General features: G+C 44.8%; 1 protein-coding gene across 8 annotated transcripts in view; it reads left to right on the top strand.

Annotated features, from left to right (window-relative positions):
* The window catches only part of TNC (tenascin C), a 102,397-nt gene that overhangs the window by 48,679 nt on the left and 27,396 nt on the right, over window positions 1–26,322 (top strand). The window contains exons 11-19 of one of the 8 annotated variants that reach the window (XM_070375022.1): window positions 6,248–6,520; window positions 7,083–7,355; window positions 7,943–8,215; window positions 11,098–11,370; window positions 13,638–13,910; window positions 15,184–15,456; window positions 18,068–18,343; window positions 21,813–22,085; window positions 23,608–23,880. In XM_070375022.1, the coding sequence (XP_070231123.1) occupies window positions 6,248–6,520; window positions 7,083–7,355; window positions 7,943–8,215; window positions 11,098–11,370; window positions 13,638–13,910; window positions 15,184–15,456; window positions 18,068–18,343; window positions 21,813–22,085; window positions 23,608–23,880 (2,460 nt within the window). The remainder of the gene's footprint in view (window positions 1–6,247; window positions 6,521–7,082; window positions 7,356–7,942; window positions 8,216–11,097; window positions 11,371–13,637; window positions 13,911–15,183; window positions 15,457–18,067; window positions 18,344–21,812; window positions 22,086–23,607; window positions 23,881–26,322) is intronic. The other 7 variants (XM_070375024.1, XM_070375023.1, XM_070375025.1 and 4 more) reach the window with 7 other exon arrangements.

Here is a 26,322-nt window from a genome sequence, read left to right on the forward strand (position 1 = left end):
TGGTTCAGCTTGTAAAACATGAGCTTGTTGTAAGATGTGAAGGGGCCACAAATGAATCAGAGAAACAAGAGAATAATTTCTTCTTCTTTCCCTCCTCCTCTTCTTCTCCCTCCTCTTCTTCCTATTCTTCCTCTTCCTCCTTCCTTCCTCCCTCTCTGTCTCCCTCTCTCTTTCCTTTTCCCTCAGTTTCACAAATGCTAGATTATAGAGGATTTCCTGGCTCCTCTCAGTCATCTTACCCTCTGGCCATGACCACTTTATCTCTTATCTCCAGCAGGGAATCCCCAGGCTTCAGCAGCTCAGGGAGATGAAAGCTTTCAAGTGAATCACAGGCTGGAATTACTTTGCCTCTGACTAAGAGCCCAGTTTGGCATCCCAGAGGCTCAGTGGTTTCATTTTCCCAGCCGTGCCTTTTTTAACACCATTTAAAGAAATCACGTTGTATATTTAAAGACATTCCTCACTCATTACAGGAAAAAGTGTGCAAAGTTCCTTGTATGGGTTCTTCCTCCACTGTCTCTGAAATATTTCTTTCTATGGCTTTCTCCATAGAACTATTTTATTTCATTAAGAGTGAGGTGGACATTTCTGTCTGTCTCCTGAAGTCTATCTTCCCAATAAGCATCTCGTACATTATCTTCCCAGTAAGTATCTCCTACATTTACTCAGTCGGTAATGCGCTACAGCCATGTTCCATGCTAAGTTCTGGGGATACTAGGGCAATGGAGACAGGTCTGTGTTTCCAGGGAGCTCACTAGCAAACAGACACTTTCATTGCTGTAACTGGGGGTGTGGGGGTGCAGTGGGAGCAGAGGATACCTTCTAAGTATCAAGACAGGCTTAATACGGGACAAAGCCTTTGGGTAGACACAGAGGAGGCAGGCAGGACTGTGTTGTGGAATACATAAGGAAGTAGAAGTCCAAGCACCTGGCCTTGCTAAATACAGGGAGAAAAATGAAACAGGAAAAGTGGAAGCCCTCAGGGGAATGTACCATGTGGCTATGAGCCTTGAAATGTCAAAGGGCTGTAGGTTCAAACTCAGAAGAAAGGGCTTCCCAGCTCTGCATCTAGATTCTTAATAGCAGAAGTCTGAAAAACACTGCTCACTATCTGTGAGCTTTACAGAGAAAATGAGAAATCGGCTGCCCCAAAGCATCTTCCCCAGAGAATTCCAGGACTCTAAGTCATAGCACTGAGCCAAAGCACAAGCCTTTTCCTGGATGCAGCATCAAGTTAAAAGTATGCATTACCTGACTGCCCATCATACCTGAAATATAATGCAGGGACCCTACCACAGGCTACACAGCCCTAAATAATTTGGTCCCTCCCGTCGCCCTGACTTGTCGCCCCCACCACTTGTCCGCTTGCTCGTTTTACTGTGGGCACCCTGGCCCTTCTGCTGTTCCTTACATATGCCAAGCAGAAGCCTTTGCACATGCTTCTGCTGCTGCCTATATACCCTCCTCTCCCAGGTCTTCACCCAGCATCTCCCTCATTTCACTCAGCTCAAGGGTCATCTCAAAAGACATCTCTGTCTGCCAGTCTAAAAGGATGCCCTGTCCTCATTCACCCCTTCAGGCTGCTCCAGAGTTCCTCAGGACACTTGCCTGGCCTGATAGCACTCACTCTTTGGTTTACTTATCTATGGCCTGCCTCCTGTGTGCATGTGTGCCAAGTCGCTTCAGTCATCTCCGACTCTTTGAGACCCTATGGTGGACTGTAGCCCGCCAGGCTCCTCTGTCCATGGGATTCTCCAGGCAAGATTCCTGGAGTGGGTTGCCACGCCTTGCTCCATGGCCTGCCTCCTACTTCCGACCAGAATGTAAGGACTGTCTCTTACTCAGTGCTGCAACCCCAGCGCCTTGAATACGTGGCACAGGCTTCAGGAGCCTCTGGGGACCCCAGCTCCTCCAGAGGCAGTATTTCCACTGAATCTTCTGGTCTTTTGCTTTCACCCCTGCAGCAACAGCCCAAATTCTCTCCCTTAAGAGTTAAGGGAAAGGAAGCCGTTCTCCTGGAGTCTTTAATTAAGCTTGTGCTCAGTCGTGTCCGACTCTTCGCAACCCCATGAACTGCAGCCCACCAGGCTCCTCTGTTTACAGGATATTCCAGGCAAGAATACTGGAATGGGCTACCGTTTCCCGCTCCATAATTAATCTTACTCTGAATAAAACTGGGAGGAAAGAAAGAAGGAAAGATAGGAGGGAGGGAGAAAGAAAGAGGGAATAAAGGAAGGAAAGAAAAAAGGCACTAGTGGTAAAGAACCTGCCTGCCAACGCAGGAGACCTAAGAGATGCAGATCCAATCCCTGCGTTGGGAGGATCCCCTGGAGGAGGGCATGGCAACCCACTCCAGGATTCTTGCTTGGAGAATCCCGTGGAAAGAGGAACCTGGCGGGCTACAGTCCATAGGGTCGCACAGAGTCAGACGCGACTGGAGCATCTCAGCATGCACACATCCCTGTTAGCACAAATGAGTGTGTGCCAAGTGTGTGTCCCATACCCAGCATCTGTAGTCTAACAAACTCAACAAAACCCTGCTTGAAGTGGAGGCCATGATTTGCTGTGAGCAGTAAGGGACATAAAGCCAGGAGAATATGCAGATACACAAGGCCAATAAAGCATCTTTCCACACCATGTAAAACTCAACAGCGATACCCCCATAATTCTCAAGGGTCTGGGGGAGCAGAGAGGTGGAATTTTGTTTTTAGAAACAGCTGGAAGTAACAGAGAACACTCTGCTCTAATTGGCCTCTTTGATTTTTCTCATGGAGCAAACTGAAATTTAGTCAAATATTTATCCATCCAACAAATATTTATTTCTTACCTGCCATGGGTCAGGCAGCACTGGCATAAAGAACAGAAGGACACAACCCCTCCCGTCAGGAAATGATGCATACTGCAATGAGAATGAGAGAATGGAAACCAAAATTATAAGACTGTGACTAGTTTGTTTAGAGGCAAGTGTGGGAAGCTACAGGAGCACGGAGGCAAATACCCATCCCAGACTTGAGCAAAGTGAAGGCAGGGTATCAGAGGAGGCTTCTTGGGAGAGCTGGTACTTCACCGAGTCTTCAAAAAGAAACAAAAATTGGGCAAGTGGAGTGATGACATTTTCAGCTAGAGGAACAGCATGTAGCAAGTTCAAAAACATGAGAAACTTTGTTAGTGCAACGCCAGCCATACAGTCTGCTGTATGATGGAGCTGGAAAACAGGGTTCAAGGTCACGGACATCATCAGTATCTTCTACAAAGGGCAGTGAAGATCATGCTAAGGGGCTTGGGTTTCGTTCTTGACAGTGTTCAGTCCCCCAAAACTGTTAGAGCAGGCAAAGCTTTGAATTTCCATTAACTTTACAAGAGGAGATCAAAACAATTTAATCTCCCTTGGGTGGTCCTCAGGCTTGAATTTGGCCATTCTGCTGCTGTAGGAGAATCACTGTTTCCCATGAGTGAGCATTAAAAGTGGAAGCCTCATCAGTCAGCACTTGGTAATGACGATCTACATGATGGTAGAAATCTAAAGATTTAAAGTTGGCACAGCCAGAAATTCCTCCAGGCCAGCTGGTCAACTCACCGTGAGCCCAGAAATGGGATTTTGAAATTCTGATTTCCCAGGCCCACTGACATTGTTCAGAGGGTAGATGCCAGTGCACAGCTGTAAGGAAAAAGACAACAGCCTTTTCATAAAGAAAGGCCAAGAAATTCAGTGTGGAATATACAACGGAAACCCTGGGCTTCTGGGGCAGTAAGCCCACAAGTGTGTCATTTGCTGTTGAAATGCAGAGTCCGCATTTACATGAAGCCTCTTGGTCTCCATCTCAAGTGTTGCTTGCCGTATTTTTATTCATAGCATTCCCTCTCTTTTCATAATTCTTTCCCACCTCCCTTTATTTTAACTACTGATTTTATTCATTGGAATTACACTATTACTTTTGTGTCAGGCATTTGTTTAGTGAAGTGTTTTGGGTAGGGCACCAATAGCCAAAAATTTTGGTGGACTATTATGACTATTATCATTTGCTGAGCAACATGACATTATATGAAAATTAGTCTATCAGCTGTGCCAAGCGATGAAGCAGAATATGAGGGACATTGTATAATAGTATCTGAAGCATGTACAAAAGCTGATGCAAAGAGAAAAGATGGTTCTCATGAGAAAGAGACATTTTCTAAGGTGGATCTCCTCTTTCCAATCATCTTTACTGCAACAGCTTAATAGACAATCTGTAACCCTCCCTTTCCCGATTAGGTAATTCTCCCCACATCTCTTGCAACCTGGTATCTGAAAGTTCTTCCATGGGGAAAAAAATATATATTTTATGTCATAATTTAGAGAGAGAGCTTAAAAAGCAGTTACCTGAGAGGAAACACAGACTTAATTCACATGAAGGGGATCAATTGTCAATGTCCACTAAGTCCCTGACAAGCAGTTTTGACAACAGCAGGAGAAGAAAAAAGAAGAAAGTGGGATAAAAAAGGAGAGTTTGTGAGCCACAGAATTGATTCCCTTAACTTTGCAGTCTGACCTAGATTGGTTTTTGTCCCATGTCTCTTTACGGATGAGGGCTCTTGGCATATTTGAAAAGGTCACACTCCTGAGGCTAGTTGTGCTGAAAGTCCAAGTTCAAGGGAATGATTGCTGCTCCTGGAGCACTGCGCCCGGCTGCACAGAGGCCACGGGCTGAAAGATGGCTGACCATTTTTCCTTTCTTTCCCCAGAGGTATGGATAGATACATCCCTTTGAGCTTGGAGCCCTCTCTTCCTCACCTGGACTATGTTTGTGTGGTTAAGAACTGCTATGTGGTCTCGGACAAGGGCTCCAGGACACAGATTTGGGCTAAAGGAAGTGTCCGTAAGAATGACAGTCAAGGTCAGGTACGGCATATACTTTCTGCAAGGACAGTCAGTGTTTTAGGCTTTTCAGGCCATAGGGTCTCAGCTCCTCTGTTGCACCACTGCAGCACATAAGCAGCCATGAGCAGAACATGGATGCAGAGGCATGGCTGAGTCCCAGTGACATTTTACTTATGACATCAAAATTTGAATCTCATACATTTCATCTTCATGAAGTGTTCTTCTTTAGATTTTTGTAACCATTTGAAAAATTTTAAAGTGTTGTTAGCTCACTGATTACCAAATTGGCAGCAGGCTGAATCTGACCCTCAGATCCTAGCTAGCAGTCCCCTGTTGTAGATCAAACAGGATTTGAAGTAGTGTCAGGTTTTGCCAAACTAGAACAATCAGGAAGAACATTCCCCAGAAAGTAGAAAAGTCTGAATCAAATAGATTCTGGAGAAGAAACGTTTTCCCTTCTGAACCGATATCTTCAATCTAACAGCAGGCTAAGATTTTTGAATGAGAAGTCAGCTTTAATGGACACAGGAGGCTGATTTGAAATAAGCAGCAATATAAAGTATATATGGAGAGAAACAATGTATTCACTTACATAAGCTCAAGTCAGTTCTTACTCTGTTGTTTAGAGGATGTTTCCAGATAAAATCCTCTCTTCCCAGGTGATACAAAGACCACTTAGGCTCATTCCAGAGATGAATAAAGACAGCAAATTCAGCTTTAATTGAGCTTAATAACTGTTCTCCCAGGGCATTTCTTTCTGTCCAAAGAGGAAGAGCTCTGCAGAGACTCAGCTCTTTGTTCGGGACAGCCTTACTTGTCTCGTATTAATTTATCTCTGATCTGTCCACAGTGGTTTATGTAAACTGATTTGAGCCCCACAAACTGACAAAAATCCCAGCATAAAGAGACTGTGAAACGTGCCTTCCCAGGGAGATGGAGGAAGCACAGAAAGGAAGGGAATCTAAGAGGAGCCAATTTTCTCAAAATACAGCAGGCTGGCCAGCTCAGACTAAGGATCCCAAGAGGAGCAGCTGAAGGCTCTTCTTTATGATCTCACCCCTAGGATGAGAGACGCTTCTCAAAATGGAAACTGCAGCCTAGAGCAGTGCTAACACAGACGTGTAACACTTTCTAAATCCACAGGACGCTGGTCAATGGAAAAACATTTTCAAAACACAAACTCCAATATGCAACAAGGCAAAATAAGTATTATATTGACTTTCCTGCTAGTGTTTTGATGGCAACAGCATGACTCAGGGGTCCGGTGAGTAAAGCATGAGACCGGGCCCCACAGCCCCTCCGCACCCAAAGCGGGTTTGCATTTCCGAGTTCCCAAATGGAAAGCATTTTAGGCACGGTTTAACGGACGCCATCTCTGTCATTATTCAGACCACACCCCTGAACTGGGAAACCTCACCGTGACCAAGGCTGGCTGGGATGGCCTCAGACTCAACTGGACCGCCGCTGACCAGGCCTACGAGCATTTTGTCATTCAGGTGCAGGAGGCCAACGGGGTGGAGGCGGCTCAGAACCTCACGGTGCCCGGGAACCTGCGGGCTGTGGACGTCCCCGGCCTGAAGGCCGCCACCCCTTACAGAGTCACCATCCACGGGGTGATCCGGGGCTATAGGACCCCAGTGCTGTCTGCTGAGGCCTCCACAGGTACCTCTTACCTTTCTGTCTCTAGCTTCTGTTTTTCCCAACAGGAAACTGCCCAAGGATAATCAGACGCAGCTCGTTTTTAAACAGACTTGAATACCCCAAGATATAGCACTGTGGTGCTTGATAATGGGAAGAAATAAGGCTGCACAGCTCCTGGAGCAGCTTTCACAGTGCCCGTCATATGAACCACAGCCTTTCCGGCTCTGCAACGCCCAGCCTGGGGACTATGTGCTGAGCCCCTATGGCAGGGCCTTTTGGCTTCACAGGCTTCCTCCTGGGTAAGGAGGCTAAGGCATTAGATCTAAAAGGAAAAATAATCATAAGAATCTTCTTGTCTTCTGGAGGAGAAGGCAATTCCTTAATAAAATAAGATCACAAATGTTTTCCTACACCTCACCCCGTCGGCTCTATTTCTCAAATTTAGGAATCTGTGTGATGCATGGCTCTCTAAAGAAAGTCACATTCCTTTAAAAAAGTAACGTCAGGCCTGCTTTTCCATTACAGAGTCCCTGGATTGGCGTGTGTGATTTGATCATTAAACGAGTTCTTTGTCCTTCTCCAGGAGACACTCCCCACTTGGGAGAGGTCACGGTGTCCGAGGTGGGCTGGGAGGCCCTCAAACTCAACTGGACGGCTCCAGAAGGGGTCTACGAGCAGTTTCTCATTCAGGTGCAGGAGCCTGGCAAGGAGGAGGCAGCCCAGAACCTCACTGTCCCGGGAGGGCTGAGGTCCGTGGACCTGCCTGGGCTCAAGGCAGCCACTCACTATAGCATCACCATCCGTGGGGTCACTCGGGACTTCAGCACAGCCCCTCACTCTGTTGAAGCCTTAACAGGTACTCTAGACTGCTTCACTAACTTGCTTCCTCCCACTTAACAGGGATCCATGCTCTTCCCTCATCTACACTGGGCTCCGCTCCTGCCCCAGCGGGGAGTGCCATGATTCACCCAGAGGTCCTGTCCCTTGTTTGGCCAGGTCCTAGTCCTAGCATGGGAGCCAATTCCGTGGAAAGCTCCATGTTCTCTTCTCTTGCATAAATTAAGAGGTGACTTTTCTTTCAAAGCAAGTTTCAGCCGTATTATCTAAGAAGTTGGAAAGCACACTTGGCGAATGGGGGAAAAAAAATTGATCTGAGCTCATTTTAAGAATGCACCAAAGAACTCCCTGAAGCCCCATCTGTATGTCAAGAATGGAAGTTGTGAACAATTCTGAGAACTGTCTATGAAACACAAAGGCTGACTAGAAATGCCCTGGCTTCAGTGCCAATAGCTAGAGTGTGCTTGACACCTGCTGTAAATCACACATCTGTGATCAATACCAACCAGACAACTCTCCCGACCTCAGCCACAGTGCCATCTCACCTGAATCCCAAAATGCCATTGCCTTTTTTTAGTAACTTGGCAACTCTGTCTCCTTATGCAGAGGAGGTTCCAGGTCTGGGGAACCTCACAGTGACCAGGGTTAGCTGGGATGCCCTCAGACTGCACTGGACCAGCCCCGATGGGATCTATGAACGGTTTGTCATTAAGATCCGGGAGACTGACCAGCCCCAAGAAGTTCACAGTCTCACGGTTCCTGGCAGCCAGCACTCCGTGGAGATTCCAGGCCTCAAGGCTGGTACCTCTTACACAATCACCCTGCGTGGCGAGGTCAGGGACCACAGCACTCAACCCCTTGCTGTGGAGGTCATCACAGGTATACAACCCTCTTCCCTATGCCAGGGGCCCCAGCCTGTCATTGGAATAGAGAAAATTCCCCAGGAGTCAGGGACTGCTCTCAAAGCTATTGGCAGTCAGCATGAACACAAGCTCTAACTCCAGAGGGTCTGAGTTGGAATTCCACCTTACTGGCTGAATAACCTTGGGTATCTCATTTTATACCTCTGAGCCTTCTTTTCTCACCTTTGAATCAGAGATAATACTCTGACCTCAGAACACTGTCATGAGCAGTAAATGAGGTAATGGATGAGAGTTCTTAGCAAGGCACCCATTCTGTAGTAAATTTTGAATGGCAAATAGCTAAATTTATCCAATAGCAACACATCATAGTATAATTAACATACACAGCAGGGTTGTGACACAGAATACGGTCAGAAGTTTCTAGAGAAATCTTAGCATTAGTGGCCTCAGAGTCACTGATGGCCATCCATCTGGTAGTCAGACCACTGCAGAATAAACTCTGAAATGGTCTATCATCATATGCAGAAGTTAGCCAAGTCTGTCTCTCTCTCCTTAGCAGATCCTTGAAGCAGGGCTATTTCCAAGAAAGGACAGTCATGTTGGACTTCAGTGTTTTAGATTCAGTTTGGAGAGGAAAAACAATTCATCTCAATTTGTCCCCTGAAAATATGCAACTCCATCTGTTACAGAAAACTGTGCTGGTCATGAGGTTGCTAGAAACAGCTTTAAAAGGATCATGGAGAAATGGGTCTGATTTGGGGGATTAGGGTTTTTATGGGCTTCCCTTGTGGCTCAGCTGGTAAAGAATCTGCCTGCAATGAGGGATACCTGGGTTTGATCCCTGGGTTGGGAAGATCCCCTGGAGAAGGGAAAGGCTACCAACTCCAGTATTCTGGCCTGGAGTGTTTTTATGCTGGGCTCTAAGCCCATGCCCTTCTCTACACACCCTGTGTTTTAATGCCACCCAAATAACCTAATTAAATGAATTGTCTTTCTTGCTGAGATATACTGAATAAACCTGGTCCTTGCTAGAAGCTGTATAAGAAAAGTTATGTGGCAGTACACTTTACCTGGCCAGATTATCAATGGCCTGTGTTTCCTGAAATATTATCAAACCAAACAGGAGCAAAAGGGGCCTTTGGGACACATGAGATCTCAGAGCAGAGTATGGTGATCTACATCTGTAGTTTATAAACTTTGTGTCTTTAGCAGGAGAATTCCTTTTGCGTGGGCAGTCTTACAAGGAGACCCACCAAGAACAGCCCTTCTTGGTGAGCTGGGAAGGAGGAGAGGGCCTTCCACACCCATGTCTCCAACCCAGTTCTTCCATAAAAGGACCAGTTCTACAGTCTAAATGCAGCCCCTCCAAAAGGTCCAGTTTGCCCAGAGCCCCATTAGCACCGAATCCTGGAATACCTGAGAACCGGTACCTCATACTTTTTCTGATGGAAATCTTGCAGATATTGTCTTTTCTGACTTTGAATCCATGGTCACTTCAGCCTCAAAAAAAAAAAAAAAAAGGCTGGGAGATTACATTTAATCCTGAGTAGCAGTGAGTTTTTCCGTATCTGGAACGCAAACTTTCTATATCAGTAATGACTACATTAAATTTCCTTCCCACATTGTTCAGTTCAGTCGCTCAGTCATGTCCGACTCTTTGTGACCCCATGAACCGAAGCACGCCAGGCCTCCTGTCCTACATTGTAGAAAAATGAATGGTGTGCTCTGCTCTGCACCATCTGCAGAGCAAAACATAATCACTTTTAATTAAGAGTAGACACTCATTTCACACACAGGGCCTTGATTTGTGAAGCAAGCATTCTTCATTCAGACACAAAGTGCTGTCAGGAGAAGCTGGGAGGGAACATGCCAAGCCAAGAACTCAGTACGGACAGTTTGATCCCTGACAGATGAGAAAAGTCTGGAGATACAACATCAGACTTGTCCAAACCTGATTCAGCACATGCTTTGTGCACCCAGTCAGCTACCCTGTGGCCAGCAAAGAGAGGATCTCTCCTCTCTTTGTTCAGTAATGAGATGAAGCAGGGAATTCTCTCCCATGTGACCAAGAAGTTCCAAGGAGGAACATCAAAACATCTGTATATCCGTGGGTTCCACATTCTCAAATTCAACTAACCAATATCAAAAATATTAGGGGAAAGAATTCCGGGGAGCTTCAAAGAGCAAAACTTGAATTTGCCATGTGCTGGTAACTACATACCTAGCATTTACATTGCATTAGGTGTTATAAGTCATCTAGAGACGATTTTTAAAGTATACAGGAGGATACACGTGCTGCTGCTCCTGCTAAGTCGCTTCAGTCGTGTCTGACTCTGTGCAACCCCATAGATGGCAGCCCACCAGGCTCTCCCGTCCCTGGGATTCTCCAGGCAAGAACATTGGAGTGGGTTGCCATTTCGTCCTCCAGGGGATCTTTCTGACCCAGGAATGGAGCCCAGGTCTCCTGCATTGCAAGCAGATTCTTTACCATCTGAGCCATTAGGGAAGTCCCTATACTTTTAACCAATTCTTACTTCCCTTACCCTGACCCACAATGCCACCTTTTCCATGGCCTTTTAGGTGCTAGTCATGCATGATCCTCAGAGACCTCCCCATGGGTTGTCAATGGTTAAAAATATTCGGGGAAATATTGGCATCACCAAGTCAAGGATAAGCAACACAGATGATCCCCTTTGTGACCGTCTTCATCTCCCTAAGAAAGCTATGGCCAGTTACCGCAGTTCAAACTGAAATTTCCTGAGATCAGGAATGAGCACACACACACAAACACAAGAAAACCTTTTGCCCCTTTCTGTCTTCCCTAGAGCTGGGCTGTGGGACGTTCCTTCCTCATGTTTGGTTGGCAGGACTGACAAATTCCTCTCTGTCCTTCTTCAGCGGAGCTCCCCCAGCTGGGAGACTTAGTCGTGACTGAGGCTGGCTGGGATGGCCTCAGACTCAACTGGACCGCAGCTGATCAGGCCTTTGAGCACTTTGTCATTCAGGCGCAGGAGGCCAACAGGGTGGAGGCGGCTCAGAACCTCACAGTGCCCGGGAACATGCGGGCTGTGGACATCCCGGGCCTGAAGGCCGCCACCTCTTACAGAGTCACCATCCACGGGGTGATCCGGGGCTATAGGACCCCAGTGCTCTCTGCTGAGGCCTCCACAGGTACCTTGTTCTCCCTGTCCAGGGTGATTTCTCTCCAAGAGATCGTGCGAGGAGTCAGCTTGCATCCATACCTAAGTCCTTCCCATGTGCCCATTAGCTGCTGAACTTGCATGCTCAGAGCCTGCCCGTGGGCTGTGCCTTGGTCCAGATGCCTTTGACATCTCAGGAATGTACGTGCAAATGTGGCCTTTTCTGACCTCTAACCTCTCCCAGACCTTACCTGTCTAGTCCTGTAACTGCACCTCTTTTGAATGACAGCTTTCCATTTCATGAGCCAGCTTGATGGTCTCCGTTCTCTTCCCTCGAGGTTGGATGAAACCAGAAGCCAACCTTACCACAAGTGAGTTCTGGTGGAGCACATGTTATTTACTTTAGAGTCTTTTTGTTGCAAGTTGAAAATGGTGCTTTACTATTCCTAATCCCTCAAGGATATGGGCACCGTGGTTCTTGCATTTAAAAAGAAATGTTTTAATTTAAATGTTTCTCTAAAATGAACTGAGTGTAATAAGAGAACTGAATTACCCTCCTCCGAGCAGTTCTCTCAGATACTGAGTCATTGTTAGAACATAAAATTAGCAAATAGCTAGACCAGAAAAGAAAAAAAAAAATCACATAATTATGACTGGAGACTGTACCAAAGAAAAAGCCATTCATTAGCAGAAGTACACACAGCAGTGTTTGAAGCGATGAATGTCCCAGGCTATGAATGTCAAAGATCCGATGCCCTTTCTGTTCTTTTAATGAAGAGCTGCTCCTGGACTGTTGGCCTTTGGATGGCGCACTCTCCGCCCAGACCCAGGAGGGTGCATTTTAGTGTGCTCATCAGTCTGTGCCCATGACAGAGCATTCAGTGTTTCCCTGGACCTTGCTCAAGAGCACAGCCCCCCTGGCCCTGGTTTGTGCCTCCATTGGTCTGAAGTTGAGCAGAGGCTGGTTAGTTTGATTTTGAATATGCCTTTCCCATTTTCCGATAATTATTGCAACTTAAATTTCGTGTGAACTTTTATGTCCTAGTTGATTCTACTAAAAACATGGTTCTCCTTTTCAGCCTGCACCATTTCAGTAACTCTTACTGATACAAACATACAGCACAGACAACTGATGCATGAATGGTGACCTGAAATGCCTAAGAATTAGGGCTGAGGCTGCCCTGGATGGATCTGGGGCCCTTTTATCTAACATCCATAAACCATTCCCTCTCAGAAGGCAGAGACATCACCCACCACTTTTCATCTTTCCTGTAGATCTTGTGGTTTGGGTGTTCTTAGTATTTTTATGTTTTGTTTTTTGTTTTTTTATTTCTTTATAATGATACCAACATGCTTGCTTCTGATGAGTCGGTCTGTGGGGAGGAAGAGCCATAATTCCATCTGGTCTGCATTTCATCAGATCTCTTGGGAAGGGAGAGCTTTCTCCTGCCCTGCTAGAGAGACAATACTAGCTTTGCAAACCCTGCTCCTGCCTGCCCTCTGCATGTTTTATTCCTGTTGCTCAGAAAAGCATTGAGACAAAATGTTACTTCTTGGCCGGACAGGGCTGCCTGATGGCCTCATCCTGGCTCAGCTCTCTCCGTTGGCAAGGCAATACTAGCCTTCTTGGCCCCCGGAGAAGCAGTTAAGAAAGGACAAGCTATTTTAACAGAATCTGAGAACAGCTGGCCCTTGTCAGAAGTACGAAGAATCACACTGACAAATTGCCAGTTCTCTTTAAGTCACAAAATCAGAAGCCTCAAGGTACCACCGTGGGAGGGGAATGGCATCAGAATTATTTAGTCATCATCTGAATAGATGGGAACTCCCTCAAAGCAGAGGATATCTGCCTGCTGGCGGGAAGCAAGTGCACATGGTCTCCTGAGTGCAATTTAAGAGGCTGAAAGCTGCCAGCACTCGTATCTTTTGACGGACGGCCAGCATCCCTGAGGTGCGGCTCCCAGAAGCACTGGGGCCTCGGCAGAGCAGTTCCTGCCGCCAACACTGAGCCTGTCTCCTCACTCAGGCCAGATCTCAGGCAGGCCCTGATCAGGTGTGGCAGCTCCAGAGCAGGCAAATCTACTTGCTATACCTTCCTTTTTACATTTTTCCTTTTAACAAATCCCCCTTTTCTCTCCTATTGGCACTGACTGGTAACATTGCTTCGTTGCTTCATTTTGCCCTGACCCTGCACTGGCAGATCTTTCTACTCAGCTATTAACAACTACAGTCTTAAAACCCAAGCCCGTGACTAATTCAGATTTATTTGTTTCTTCTCTCCTACCCCTCCTTTTTCAGCCAGAGAACCTGAACTTGGAAACTTAAGTGTTTCCGACATCACTTCTGAGAGTTTCAATCTCTCCTGGACCGCTACTGATGGTGCCTTCGAGACCTTTACTGTTGAAATTATTGATTCCAATAGGTTCCTGGAGACCATGGAATATAACGTCTCTGGTGCTGAACGAACAGCCCACATCTCAGGGCTCCGCCCTAGTAATGACTTTATTGTCTACCTCTCTGGACTCGCTCCCAGCATGCAGACCAAAACCATCAGTGCCACGGCCAGCACAGGTACACGCACATTCGCCCATTCCTAACACCCTCTCTCCGGAGTCTTTTTTGCAGGATGAAGCCACTCCTTCACTCCCACGGAAGCCCAGGTCACAGGGCAGCAACTGTTCCCTGACACTAGCCTGGAGCACTGTTGACCATGCCTCTCTTCCAGCAGCAGCCCACATGGTGACTTTCCTACTTTATCACTGACCAAGCCATTTCCAGCATAATATATAGTGTGGCCCAGATTGCCAAGCTGAATCTGGAAAAAAGAATTCTCTTCCTCAGTAACGAAAAACCTCTGATGAGAGCTGTTCTTGACTTGGGAAGATGTCTATATTGGTCAAAGAGGTCTTAAAAAGTATATTGCGTGTTATATGATGGCTTTTGTCTTCCCAGTGCCTTTGAGTTCCCCAAACCCCAATATTCCAATGATTGAATGAGGACTTGGGAATTGAATTGGGAAAGTGAGGACAGTCAACAAAGGTTATTCATCAGAGGAGTGTAGGAGGAAGTCACGCTATTCAGACCACCCCAATTCCAAGGCTACCTCTAGAAGAAAAGACCAGAACATGCTGGCTTGCTCCCAGAACAGTGAATGGCAGATGGCAGAAACAGAGTAGGCGTGTTTATATATGGAACTTGGTTAACTGAAGAGTGACCTGCCCTCAGCAAGTCTGTGTTATCTGTGACATGCACACTCTCAGAGATGCTCTCTGGCATGCAGCAAAAGACAATTCTACGTGAATTCAACAAGGAGAGCCTTGTCCATTTCAAAATAGCATTCTTAGCACATTTTTGGACAATGCCTTCTCCTGACAGATAAAATTAGATATCACAGACTGAAATTAAAAGTCATTTGTGGAGTAAACAGGAGATTCTCTTCTTCTCACAAAAATGTTCCCATATTCTAGAAGAATTCAAGAAAAAGATTAACATTGCAGTATCCAAACTCCCTCATTTTAAGTTGCCCGAGGCTGAGGGAGGGTCTGTCCTCATTCTGCATGAGACTACAAATTGTTATCAGCATGGACCGCGGGAAAAACAGTGAGCTAGCCAGCAGTACCTCATTCTCATCCCAACCAGATGAAAGTTCATCAAAACCTACAGAAATCAAACACATGTATTTCTTTCTCATGGCTCAAGTTGGTTTTCAAAAAAGGGCAAGTTCCTTTATCAGAGGGTAAAGGTTAAAACTTGATGGATTTAGTCTTACATGTTTTGATTTTAACCTAATAGAGTTTTACATTGACATGCTGTTTGTATTTTCTTTTTTTTCTTCTCACTTTAGTAGCTGAGCCTCTCCTTAGCCACCTCACTGTCTCAAATGTGACTTCGGGCAGTGTGGCCATCTCATGGAAAGCTCAGGAGTCTGCCTTTGATAGCTTCCTTGTAGAAGTTAGGAATTCTGACCCCCTCCAGGAGACGGTGGTCCATTCTCTGCCTGCGGCGTCTCGCAGCTTTGTCATCACCAACCTCAAAGCTTCTTCTGATTACACTGCCCACCTCCACGGGCTGATTGGCAGGCAGCATGCTCAGACCCTGATGGTCCAAGCAACCACAGGTATTTCCCATGATGGGCTCTTCACTGTCTGGTGAACTTCCTCTGAAGAGGATTCCCCCCGAAATCACCTTCGACCCACTTTTCACCCTTCTATTCCTCTAGATCCTTCTCAAATTTGAGAGAACCACCCCGACTAGAACTTTAAAAGAAAATCTCTCACCCCAAATTAAGGAACTTCGGTGTCGACCTCTTTTTCCTAAATATCTGCTCACATCTGGCATTGTCTGTAGAGAGTTAACCTAACGTGCCTTGGTTGAATTTCTAAACCATCCTCTGATCTGCTCTTGAACATGATCATCTGCTTGTGGTCTTTCTAATCAGTTTTCCCATGTCTTGTTTAAAGGAGTGTGTGCATGCCCTTGTTGGTCACAGAGATCCACATTCTCTTTCTCTCCACCAAGCTTTTAAAAGTGGTGTTACTAGCATGCAGAGAAAAACACCCCAAAGCACACCCGAGACTCACACAAGAGGACCCAGTGGTCTCATCTTGTTCTTGAGAACTTTTATTTGCTTGTGTTCCCTAGAGACTGCTCTTTTTGACACTGACTCTGTCAAGCATGCTTTGTCATCCACTGATATCTATAACAGAGTGGCAGAGTCTTCCTTTCATCTGTCATCTTATCCAAATCTTGGTGCATGCGGTAAACATTCGGAGTATGAGGTTTTTGGAAATGTTTGTTTTTCCCAGAAGGGGACAGCATGCCAAGAAGTTGTTTCAAAGGGTTAGACGTGGTAACAGAAAAACATCCCTAGCTTGCATGGAACGCTGACTGGACCCTCACTACCATTCTCTGAGTTTCTTCTTGCATCTCACTTTTCAGCTTGGTTGCATCCTTTGGGAGACAGTTAGAGGTTCAGCTGACCTTGAAAACCCAAGTCTTATTCTGCATGATTGTTAATGTGTCGGCATTGCCAGTTTCCGTCTGGTAGCATAGGAAGAGTCCTAACATTCATCCTTAATTCAGGAGATTCCTTCCACAGCAACATATAAGGAAAAAGCAGACAGAGATTCATCGGAGGATTTCACTTTTTCTGTGGTTGAGGTAATTTGCCAATGCTGTAGCTGAAAGCTATAGCATCGTTAACTTCTCAATCTAATTGCTAAGTAGGAAATCTCATGACATTACTTCTGGCTACACTCTGCCTCTGAGCCAGATCCATTTGTCCTTCGAGACTTCATGGCTTCGAGTTACGCTCTGCAGTTGTCCACTTAAAGTTTATCCAAATGAGCCCCTTCTTTCCTCCAAATCCTGGAGCTGCAGCAAAACAATATCTGAGTCCTTGGAAGAAAGAGTTTGCTTCTTCCCAACACTAAATGCTAATCCTAGTATCGCAATTATCCTGGACTGTCGCTTCTCTCTAAAATTCGTCTGGGTTGAACTTATTTTAATGTCAGTATTATTTAATAAATGTGCACTTAGGTGGCCAGACCACATACGTCTCAGCTGAAACTAGTACTGTAGTCCCCCTACATTAAAGACAAGCTGTTCTCATCACAGATCATCTAGATTTTAAGCGACAAGAGAAACTTAACCTTAGTGGAACCATCCATCTTTCCAAATTAACCAATAAGTGAATTTCATATCAGAAAACACAAAGTCCAGCTTCAAGTTTTCCTTTAACTTTTACATATACCAGGGATTTTTGAGTGGAAGACAGCTTCACCTTTATAGTATTCAGAGTGAGATGTAGATTTTCTACATGGTGCATACATTTGGGTTTCTGAATACTACAAAGGATTTCTCTTGTGTGGATATTAACCTTTAATTTCTACAATCCAAACAGATCAAAGACTAAATCAGGAAATTCCAAAATAGCGTTTTCTAAGACATGCTCAGTGGCACACCAGCAACTTGAGATGTTCAGAGACTATTCCTCAGATAGGGTATCCATTCATCAATAAGTTAATGAAATGCTATGCTTAGTCACTCAGTCGTGTCTGACTCTGCGACCTCATGGACTGTAGCCCGCCAGGCTCTGTCCATGAGGATTCTCCAGGCAAGAATACTGGAGTGGACTGCCATGCCCTCCTCCAGGGGATCTTTCCCACCCAGGGATCAAACTCAGGTCTCCCGCATTTCAGGTGGATTCTTTACCATCTGAGCCACCAGGGTAGCGCTATGAAATGCTGGGCTAAATGAAATTAAGTAGGTTTCTTTACAGAACCGGCATTCCTTTAAAATGCTAGTATACTTCAAGAATCTCTAGGGTGAGATATATTATTCAATATAATGTGAAGCTATCTTGTCTTGGAACATCTCACAGAGCTAAGTGTCCCATCACATACCTTAGAAAATGTACTCTTAATACATCTTTACAATAATTCTATCTACTGCTATAATGGCTTCTTGACTTTTCTTTATACATGACCAGCAAATGGTCACGTCTCTACTTAAAAAAAAAAAAAGGCAAATCCACACCTGTAGAGAAACTGGTATATTTCCTAGCTTTATGACCGATGCAGGTGTGGACAAAGCTTGATACGCTACCTTTCAGCAAATATTTGGAGGGATTGATACTTTCATGTTCCATGGCTACATGCTGGAGAAATCGTCTGCTCCCTCTAATAATGTGTCTCTCTTTCTCTCTGCCCCTGTTCCTTTCCCCCTAGAGCCAGAGCCACAGTTGGGCACGCTAGTCCTTAGCAATATCACTCCTGACAGCTTCAACGTGTCATGGACCACTCAAGCTGGGCCTTTTGCAAAGATTGTTATCAATGTCAGCGATTCTCACTCGCTGCACGAGCCCCAGCAGTTCACAGTCTCAGGAGACGCACAGCACGCTCACGTCACGGGCTTGGTGGCGAACACTGGCTATGACGTTAGTGTGGCAGGGACCACCTGGGCTGGGGGCTCCACCAGGCCCCTCACTGCCTTTGTCGTGACAGGTACTCTTTCAAAGGCTCTGGTTTTGTTCGGAATTCTAAACTGGGGAAGGGAGGAAAGGGGATAGGCGTTCTAAAGGGAAATTCAACCCCCAGTATAGTCTTGATTCCATATGTGAACTTCTACATGAAAACAGAGCAAGTGCTATTTCCAAGAGAGACCCTTCACAGCCACTCTTAGGAAATGAAGATGGTAGACTCAACAGTCGTATAAAGCTTCCAAGGAATTCTGTGCCCAGTTTTATAGGCTGTCTGATTCACAGTTTGGAGACTCTGGCTGGAGAGTGAGTTTTAAGTTGGTAATGGCCCAAGGCAGGAATTTTGCCCATAAATCATGCTAGGTAAAGCAGCCCATAAACTACCTGCCCCAGAAATAAAATGATTTACTTTTTCTTCCATAAAGGGGTTACTTTTTAAAATTGACATCTACAACAGATTAAGGAAGGTTCAACCTTAGAGCAGACAAATCCCAATTTTAATTATACCCGATCTATTTATTGAACTCGACTTCTTCTCTTTGAATTACATAAAGAAATGGTTTTCTATTCCCTTTCCTGAAATTATCCTCAATCAATGGCAAAGGCTGAAAGGGGTATCAATTTACCAAATCTCTAACCTGCAAAGCCTCAGAAAATATTTAGAAGTCTCTTGCTTTCCACTAATGATCATTTTTAGGAGACCAACTTTGCTGGCTGATTTTCACATGAAACCAGGCGTCTCTTGAGGTCCAAATTGCTATAAATTGCTGTTTATTGACATAAATAAGATATATCAATAAGATCAGCTAAGTATTTAATTGGAGGCAGCATAGGTTTCCTAAAAGAGTGAGAATCTTGAGATCAGGCCTATGTGGTTTCTAATTCTCTCCCACATCTTTTTAACTACATGACCTTGACCAGCTCTTAACTTCTCTGAAACCCCACTCTCACATATATGAAAACAGAATACTAACAGGCACCTCTGACAGTTTCAGGATTTAATGGATATGGTGAAATGTAACTGCCTGGCATCCAGGCGGCATTTTACAGATGCTGAGTCCTTTCCTCTGTCTCCCAACAGTATGAGAAAAGTAGGTTCTTAAAGATAAGCAGCAACAACAATACAATAAATAAATAAAAGCAACAGCCTAGATAGAAACAATAGATCTGGCAGTCATGACTTTTCCTATTATTTTTAAGAGAACACTACGTTTTTTTTTTACTGTAAGATCAAAGAGAAGTAATGTTTTCTGTACAGTTGTCTAATGTGAATTCAACTGTCCTGTCTTCAAATGCAGAACATGGTCATTCCTTAGTGGGGCAGGGCAAGGAACAGACAGACAGATGACTGAGAACTTCACTGCCCCGGAGGGAAAGTATGCCCTGATGCAGATCCTCAGGCCCTTACTTGTAGCTTCTTGCAGGGTCTCCCACAGAACAGAGAGAAGAAAAAGGGGCTGGGAGAGCTGGTTTAGGGAATCCTGGATCCAGTTACAATATTGTCTCAGCTAATCCTGGATGTGAAAAGACTCTGCAGTTTAAAAGAAGCATATTTTTAAAAGAAATTAAAAAAAAACCCTGAACACGAGGGACTATAAATAGCTAGCCCTTGATGGACTAATTAGCCTGAATGCCCTCCTGTTCATTGGAATTCTCTGCTTTGATGGCCTGGAAGTTCACGGAGGCCAGTTATCAGAGAAAGGCGCCACGTATCCAAACAAAGTTCTGCAGCAGAATTTGAGACCCTTGTCTTGCAGACAAAGGAGCCTGTCAGCACAGTGTATGTGATTTCATCTTTGCCTTTGATAGAGTTATGATTTAGAGTAGATCTTTTTTTTTTTTTTTAAAGCCTCAAGACAAACACCACGCAGTTCAAAATAAGTACAGGAAATCCAAGCTGTGACAAAATTTAATCTCTGCTTAAGGGGTGAGGGCATTCATTCACTTGTTCATTCAGTCACCACACATGTCTTTTTAAAACGTTTTCCTTTACATTCCACGTATTAGACTCTGGGCATTAGTATAAGGTCATTTATCTCTTTGAATGTTTCCATTTAGCTTCAGTGAAATAACAGGCTCTAAACTAGATGTGGCTAAAGCACCCTTGGCCATGGAATTCCCACCCCCCGTACCCGCTCTGATAAAAATAAACACATGCACTCTTGCTGTGTTTCGTTTTACTGGAGGGAAGGCCCTGGGCCTTCTCCAGCGCCCCTGCTCACGCCTCAGGTCTTGCCAGCACCAATGGGGTTGACTAATTAGACTTTGGCTTAGGGTATGGAAAAAACACTGAACCTGGCGTCAGATGACCTAGGCTGGATCTCAGCTCAGCCACCTAGTGGATATGTCGCTCACTGAGTCGTCTAGTCGTGCCCAGCTCTTTGTGACCCCATGAACCATACCCTTCCAGGCTTCTCTGTCCATGGAATTCTCCAGGCAAGAGCACTGGAGTGTGTTGCCAGGCCCTCCTCCAGGGGATCTTCCTGACCCAGGGATTGAATTCATGACTTTTATGTCTCCTGCATCGGCAGGCGGGTTCTTTACCACTACACCACCTGGGAAGTCCCTTTACTACTGGGTCATGGAGAAATCCCTGACCTCTCTGCTTACTGTGTTGTCATAGGTGCGAAGAGAGGATAGTAATATCTACTTACAGTGTCATTATGAGGGTTCAATAGGATAATGGATGTGAAGCCTTGTCAGTTGAGAATTATTAACAGAAGTTCAGTTGATACAAGCTCACTCCTGTGGGGAATTCCAATGTGGAAAAAGACCCTTTGGTACCTATGGAATAAGAGGACCAGAGACACATGTTTGGTGACTGAATGAACAAATAATGACAGAATTTACTGAAGATCCTACCTTTATCCAGGAAAACAAAATTAACAAATCTTAGTATATGCCATAATCATAATTGGTTAAATTTGGACACACAAGAAAATCTTACCTCATCCCTTTATCTCAGCTGGTGAGGATATACATCACTAACTGGCCTGGTCAACTTAATGCTAAATAAGATCTAGCAGTGGAATAAAAACATATAAAATACACTAAAAAGGGAGTATGTTTTAAAAATAAATAAGCTGATTTTCTTCAAGACCATAAGTTAGTGGGAAATAGACAAAGGAGTCCAAACCCATTACAAGATATTCAGTTTTCTTGGGAAAAATCCATGGCCTTTGGAGTCAGACCCAGCTAGAGCCTTGTGCTGTCACATACTAGCCCTGCGACTTTGGCCAAGTCAGTCAACTTCTTCTGAAGCTCGGCTTTCTTACCTGTATCGTGGGAATGACGTCCATCTCAGAGACTTAAGAGATCTACACAAGACAACGGCACCTGGCAACTGATAAGCTCTTACCAAAAATGCATTTTCTGAGCACATTAACACATTTGATGATTGATTGTGCATCTCATCAGTTTTTGTGGAGACTTGTGCTGTCCTGGCAGAGTCAGCGCCGCTAACCTGAGTTCTTTTCACCCCTCCCTTCTTTCAGAGGCCCTGCCCCTTCTGGAAAACCTAACCATTTCCGACATTAATCCCTACGGGTTCACAGTTTCCTGGATGGCATCGGAGAATGCCTTTGACAGCTTCCTAGTCACGGTGGTGGATTCTGGGAAGCTGCTGGACCCCCAGGAATTCACCCTTTCAGGAACCCAGAGGAAGCTGGAGCTCAGAGGCCTTATAACTGGCATTGGCTATGAGGTCATGGTCTCTGGCTTCACCCAAGGGCACCAAACCAAGCCCTTGAGGGCTGAGATTATTACAGGTATTTTGGCTCAAGTGAGCCATTTTCTCCTCTTCCCAGTTCCCTCCATGTAATCCTTCTATGAGACCGCCATGGTTTTAACACTCTTGTCCATATTTCCTACTTAATCCATAGATGTGGCCTAGTCTTTGTGTCCCCACCCCCACCCCCAGCACTGTCTCTCGTCTCACGTCTCTAACGAGTGCTCCTTTCCTCCCACTCCAGAAACGAGAAGGTCGAAATGTCTCCACTAGGTGTCCCGAATCCTTTGACCGCATCTTGTCTGTAGCTCTTGTGTGTTACCCTCCTCTGTGTTCATCCGGCTGGTCCCCAGCTACGTTTCAGCCTTCTCAAGAGAAATATACCAAGGAGTATATTTCAAAAACTTATTTACTGCATTTGTCATCTCAAAGCCTCAACTGTGGTCTTGCCAAACTTGCCAGGTGGGCTTGTCATTGGAAAACCAACTGTGAACTTATACTGGTAAACACTAATATCATTGAGATTCTTCAACACAGACTAAATCCATAATTTTCAGCATACTCATAATTCCTAGAGAAATATAGCATGAACAACTTTAACAGTCAAAAATCTGTGTTTCCCAAAGTCTTTCTAGAGGGGACTAACTCCATATTCAGAGGTCCTACTTAATAAAGAAGTTCCATGTTCAAATAAATTTCTGAAACACTGAGTTACAGATCCTTGACCACAAGTCTCTAGAGAACATTGTAAAGTGCATGCTTCTCTCCAAGAGGGGCTTACCCAGGAAATTTTCCCACATTTATTTGACAATGAATGATGATCAAACAGGTACAGTTTGCTCTGAGTGTACTTTGGGAAACTCAGGTCTAAATCTACCTTGACACTGAGTTTTGTCTAGTTAAGCCAATCCAAGATCACAACTTTGGGTCTAAAGTATGTAGTACAAGAGGTTCCAAGTCTTGGTTCTACCATCTGAACACTTACTGAATGGTTAACAAAAAGCAAGCCAGTCAAGAGTAGGAGCCTCCTTTAGTATAGCAGCTCCAAGAAAAAGAGCATAACATTTATAATGTTTTAAAAGCCAAATGCTCAAGATCAAGGGAAATATAATCAGCCGTATCATCGTGGGCAGCTCTACAGATCGTTAATGCTGGTTTATTTGTCTTTGCAAAAAGAAAAGAAGAAGGTCTCGCAGACATGGGCGTTCAGCCACTGGCAGACAGAGAGCAAATGTAAACAAGTTACTGGCTTTGAAATTGTTTAATAATGCAGGGAAGGGGTCTTTGCTGAGTCCAGATGTGGATTTACAGAATTGCTTTTAGACAAAACTCACACATGTAAGCACCCACTTGACTTGTACTGAATGTATCAACTCTCTTTCTCCTCTCCTCGACCTACTGGACATGTCCATGTTGAATCATTTTATTTTCGGTACCTCAGGACACTTCTCACTCTGAGAGCCGGGACACGGCTGCATATCAATACCCCCACCAGAGAGACTATGGCACAGGCTGCTGAGTGATCTTCTCTCTCCTCCTTCCACCATTCTCTTCCCTTCTAGAAGCCGAGCCGGAAGTTGACAACCTTCTGGTTTCAGATGCCACCCCAGATGGGTTCCGTCTGTCCTGGACAGCTGATGAAGGAGTCTTCGACAGTTTTGTTCTCAAAATCAGAGATACCAAAAAGCAGTCCGAGCCACTGGAGATAACCCTCCTTGCCCCCGAACGAACCAGGGACATTACAGGTCTCAGAGAGGCCACTGAATATGAAATTGAGCTCTATGGAATAAGCAGTGGAAGGCGATCCCAGCCAGTCACTGCCATAGCAACAACAGGTACCATATATAAATGGGAGAGACTAGAGAAAAGTTCTCTGTTCCTCTTCTCACAGGGCTGGGAAATTATTAGAGATTTGCATGCAGACAAGCTTGGGTTTGAATCATGACTCTTGATTATAGACTGGATGATTGTGATTGTGATCATGGCTAAATGTTTATGCAAAAAGAGCATGATGCCACTTACCTAATAGTGTTGTGAGGATTGAATGAGATGATTCATGGAAAGCCCATAGGGAGGGCCTGGCACATAGCAAGGGCTGAGCTAATGAGAGCAAGTAACATTTTCGTTATTGTCATTAAGATAATCATTACAATCATTGCTTTTTCTTCAAATTCCAAAGATCCTTCTTTCTGCCTGTTATGTTTTATCCAGAGATATACTTCCGTGTTCTTTGGTCAAATGTTCAAGCTATGCAGGGTATAATGGAGAAGTGGTACCTCTACCTCTAAAGATTAATACTTCTAAAATTCTACATGTGAATAGTCAGTACCTTGATCAAGAAGGAAAAAAGAAGAGGTTAGCAGGTTTGGCGGGCTCACACATTTTATTTATACTCACAGCAACTCTAAAAAGCACTAGAGGCAGAAATGAAAATTCTATTCAATGTGAGTTCTTTCCAGAAGAATAAAGAAAAATGGCCATTACCAGATGGTTTAAAATGATAATATTAAGATTAACATGATTCTTTAAAGAGAAAAGGACAGACCTTCAATGGTAAGGTAGGGTGAATTCCTTCAGGAAACCAAGGCAGGTACAGAAATGGAGCATTTGCTAGAGACAGCTGCTTCAGAGGAACCAGAAGAAACAATCATAAAACCACAAGCAGAAGTACAAGGGACCTGAGGAATGGTGTATCCCAGACCCTTCTGTTTGTGCATGAGGAATCTGTGACCCAGAAGGGTGAAGTGATTGGCCTAAGGTCACACAGCCAGATTTGGAGTAGAACCTAAATACCAAGCTATTTTACTACTATTAAATAGAGGCAGGCTAGATAACATAACCAACTACTATACACGCTTGCCACCTCTGACATGCAAAGAGCACAACACTAGACTACACCTTCCCTTTGTCCAGAGTATCTTATGATGCCAACTTTCAGGACCAAATGAGCTCTGAGAAGCCACCTGTAGAAATAAAAATTGGTATTTGTAGACGTAGAGGAAATGCTGAGATCCAGGCAGTAATTCAGCCAGAGGAAATATCCTGTTTCTTATTAACACAGAGGCCCCATCTCCCGGGACATGAGTCCCTGTCTCCTCCTCCCTGTGGCTTCCCACAAAACAACTCTAGATCAGAGGCAGAGGCTGGTTTTGACCCTGGTTTATAAACACTGCTTTTCAAAGTTTACTTCTGATCGGCGATTTTGTTTTGCTGATCTTTTTTTTTCCCCAAAGGCTCTGCAGTTTTAAAGCAAAAAAGAGAACGAATAATCATGAGCTCTTTTTTTAAGAACAAAAGAAAAGGCTCTGTAAGATAGCCCTTTCTTTGACTTCTTTCTCTGGGGCATTGTATTTCACAGCTGAAGAGACGCGTCTGTGTCTGTGTGTGTATGTGTACACACATGTGCTCTGGTATTTGGAATGACGGGAGAGGTGACTCTGGAGCACAGTAGACATCTCAGTCACCTCATCAGCTTCAGAAAGTTTCCCTTTTGTCTTTTCACTCTTTCTCCTTGTAAACCCTTCTTTCTGCTCCTCTTTTTCTTTATAAAAGCTGCTGCAGCATCTCCTCTCACTCCCTGAGCACAGGCTGGCAGCCCCGAGTGCCCCCGCACAGAGACAGTGGCTGGAGGCAGTGTAGCCAAGTGGTTAAGCCTACAGCCTCTGGGCAGATCTCTTGGCGTCTGACCCCTGCTCCTGAGCAAGTCTCCTTTCCCCTCTGAGTGTCTGTCCCCTCCCTTGGCCAATAGGCCCTAACTCAAAGGTCAGCTATGAGGTTCCCGTCAGATCAGGAATGTTGAGTATATTTCCTTGCCCATTGTAACAATTTTAGCTGATACTATGGGTGTTTTAATTTACATTTTTTAATGGTCCACTTGGTTGAAAATTTAAAGGTTAAAAAGAAGAATATACAATGAGGTCTCTATTCTGCTGTCCTCACTAAGTTGCTCTATCTAGAAGCAGTCAGCATGACTACTTTCTTCTGAATCTCTGCAGAAATACTCTTACAGACAGACAAGATTAGACCGGAGTCTGTGTTCTCTCTTTTTTCCAGGTTTTTTTTGGCACAGTGATTAACACACCCACTCTTCCACACACTGGTGTGTGTGTGTGTGTTCCTTGCTTATTAATAGATCTCAGATATATTCCCACATATCTTGTTTATTTAACTATTCCCCTACTGCCAGACCTTAGGTTATGGGTTGTTCTCTCCTCTGCCAATCCCTGCATCTCCAGTGGCTGCTCTTCCTCTTCATGGATTGAGCCACTTCTTCACAA

Source organism: Bos mutus, chromosome 8 (assembly GCF_027580195.1).
Source record: "Bos mutus isolate GX-2022 chromosome 8, NWIPB_WYAK_1.1, whole genome shotgun sequence".
Taxonomy (NCBI): domain Eukaryota; kingdom Metazoa; phylum Chordata; class Mammalia; order Artiodactyla; family Bovidae; genus Bos; species Bos mutus.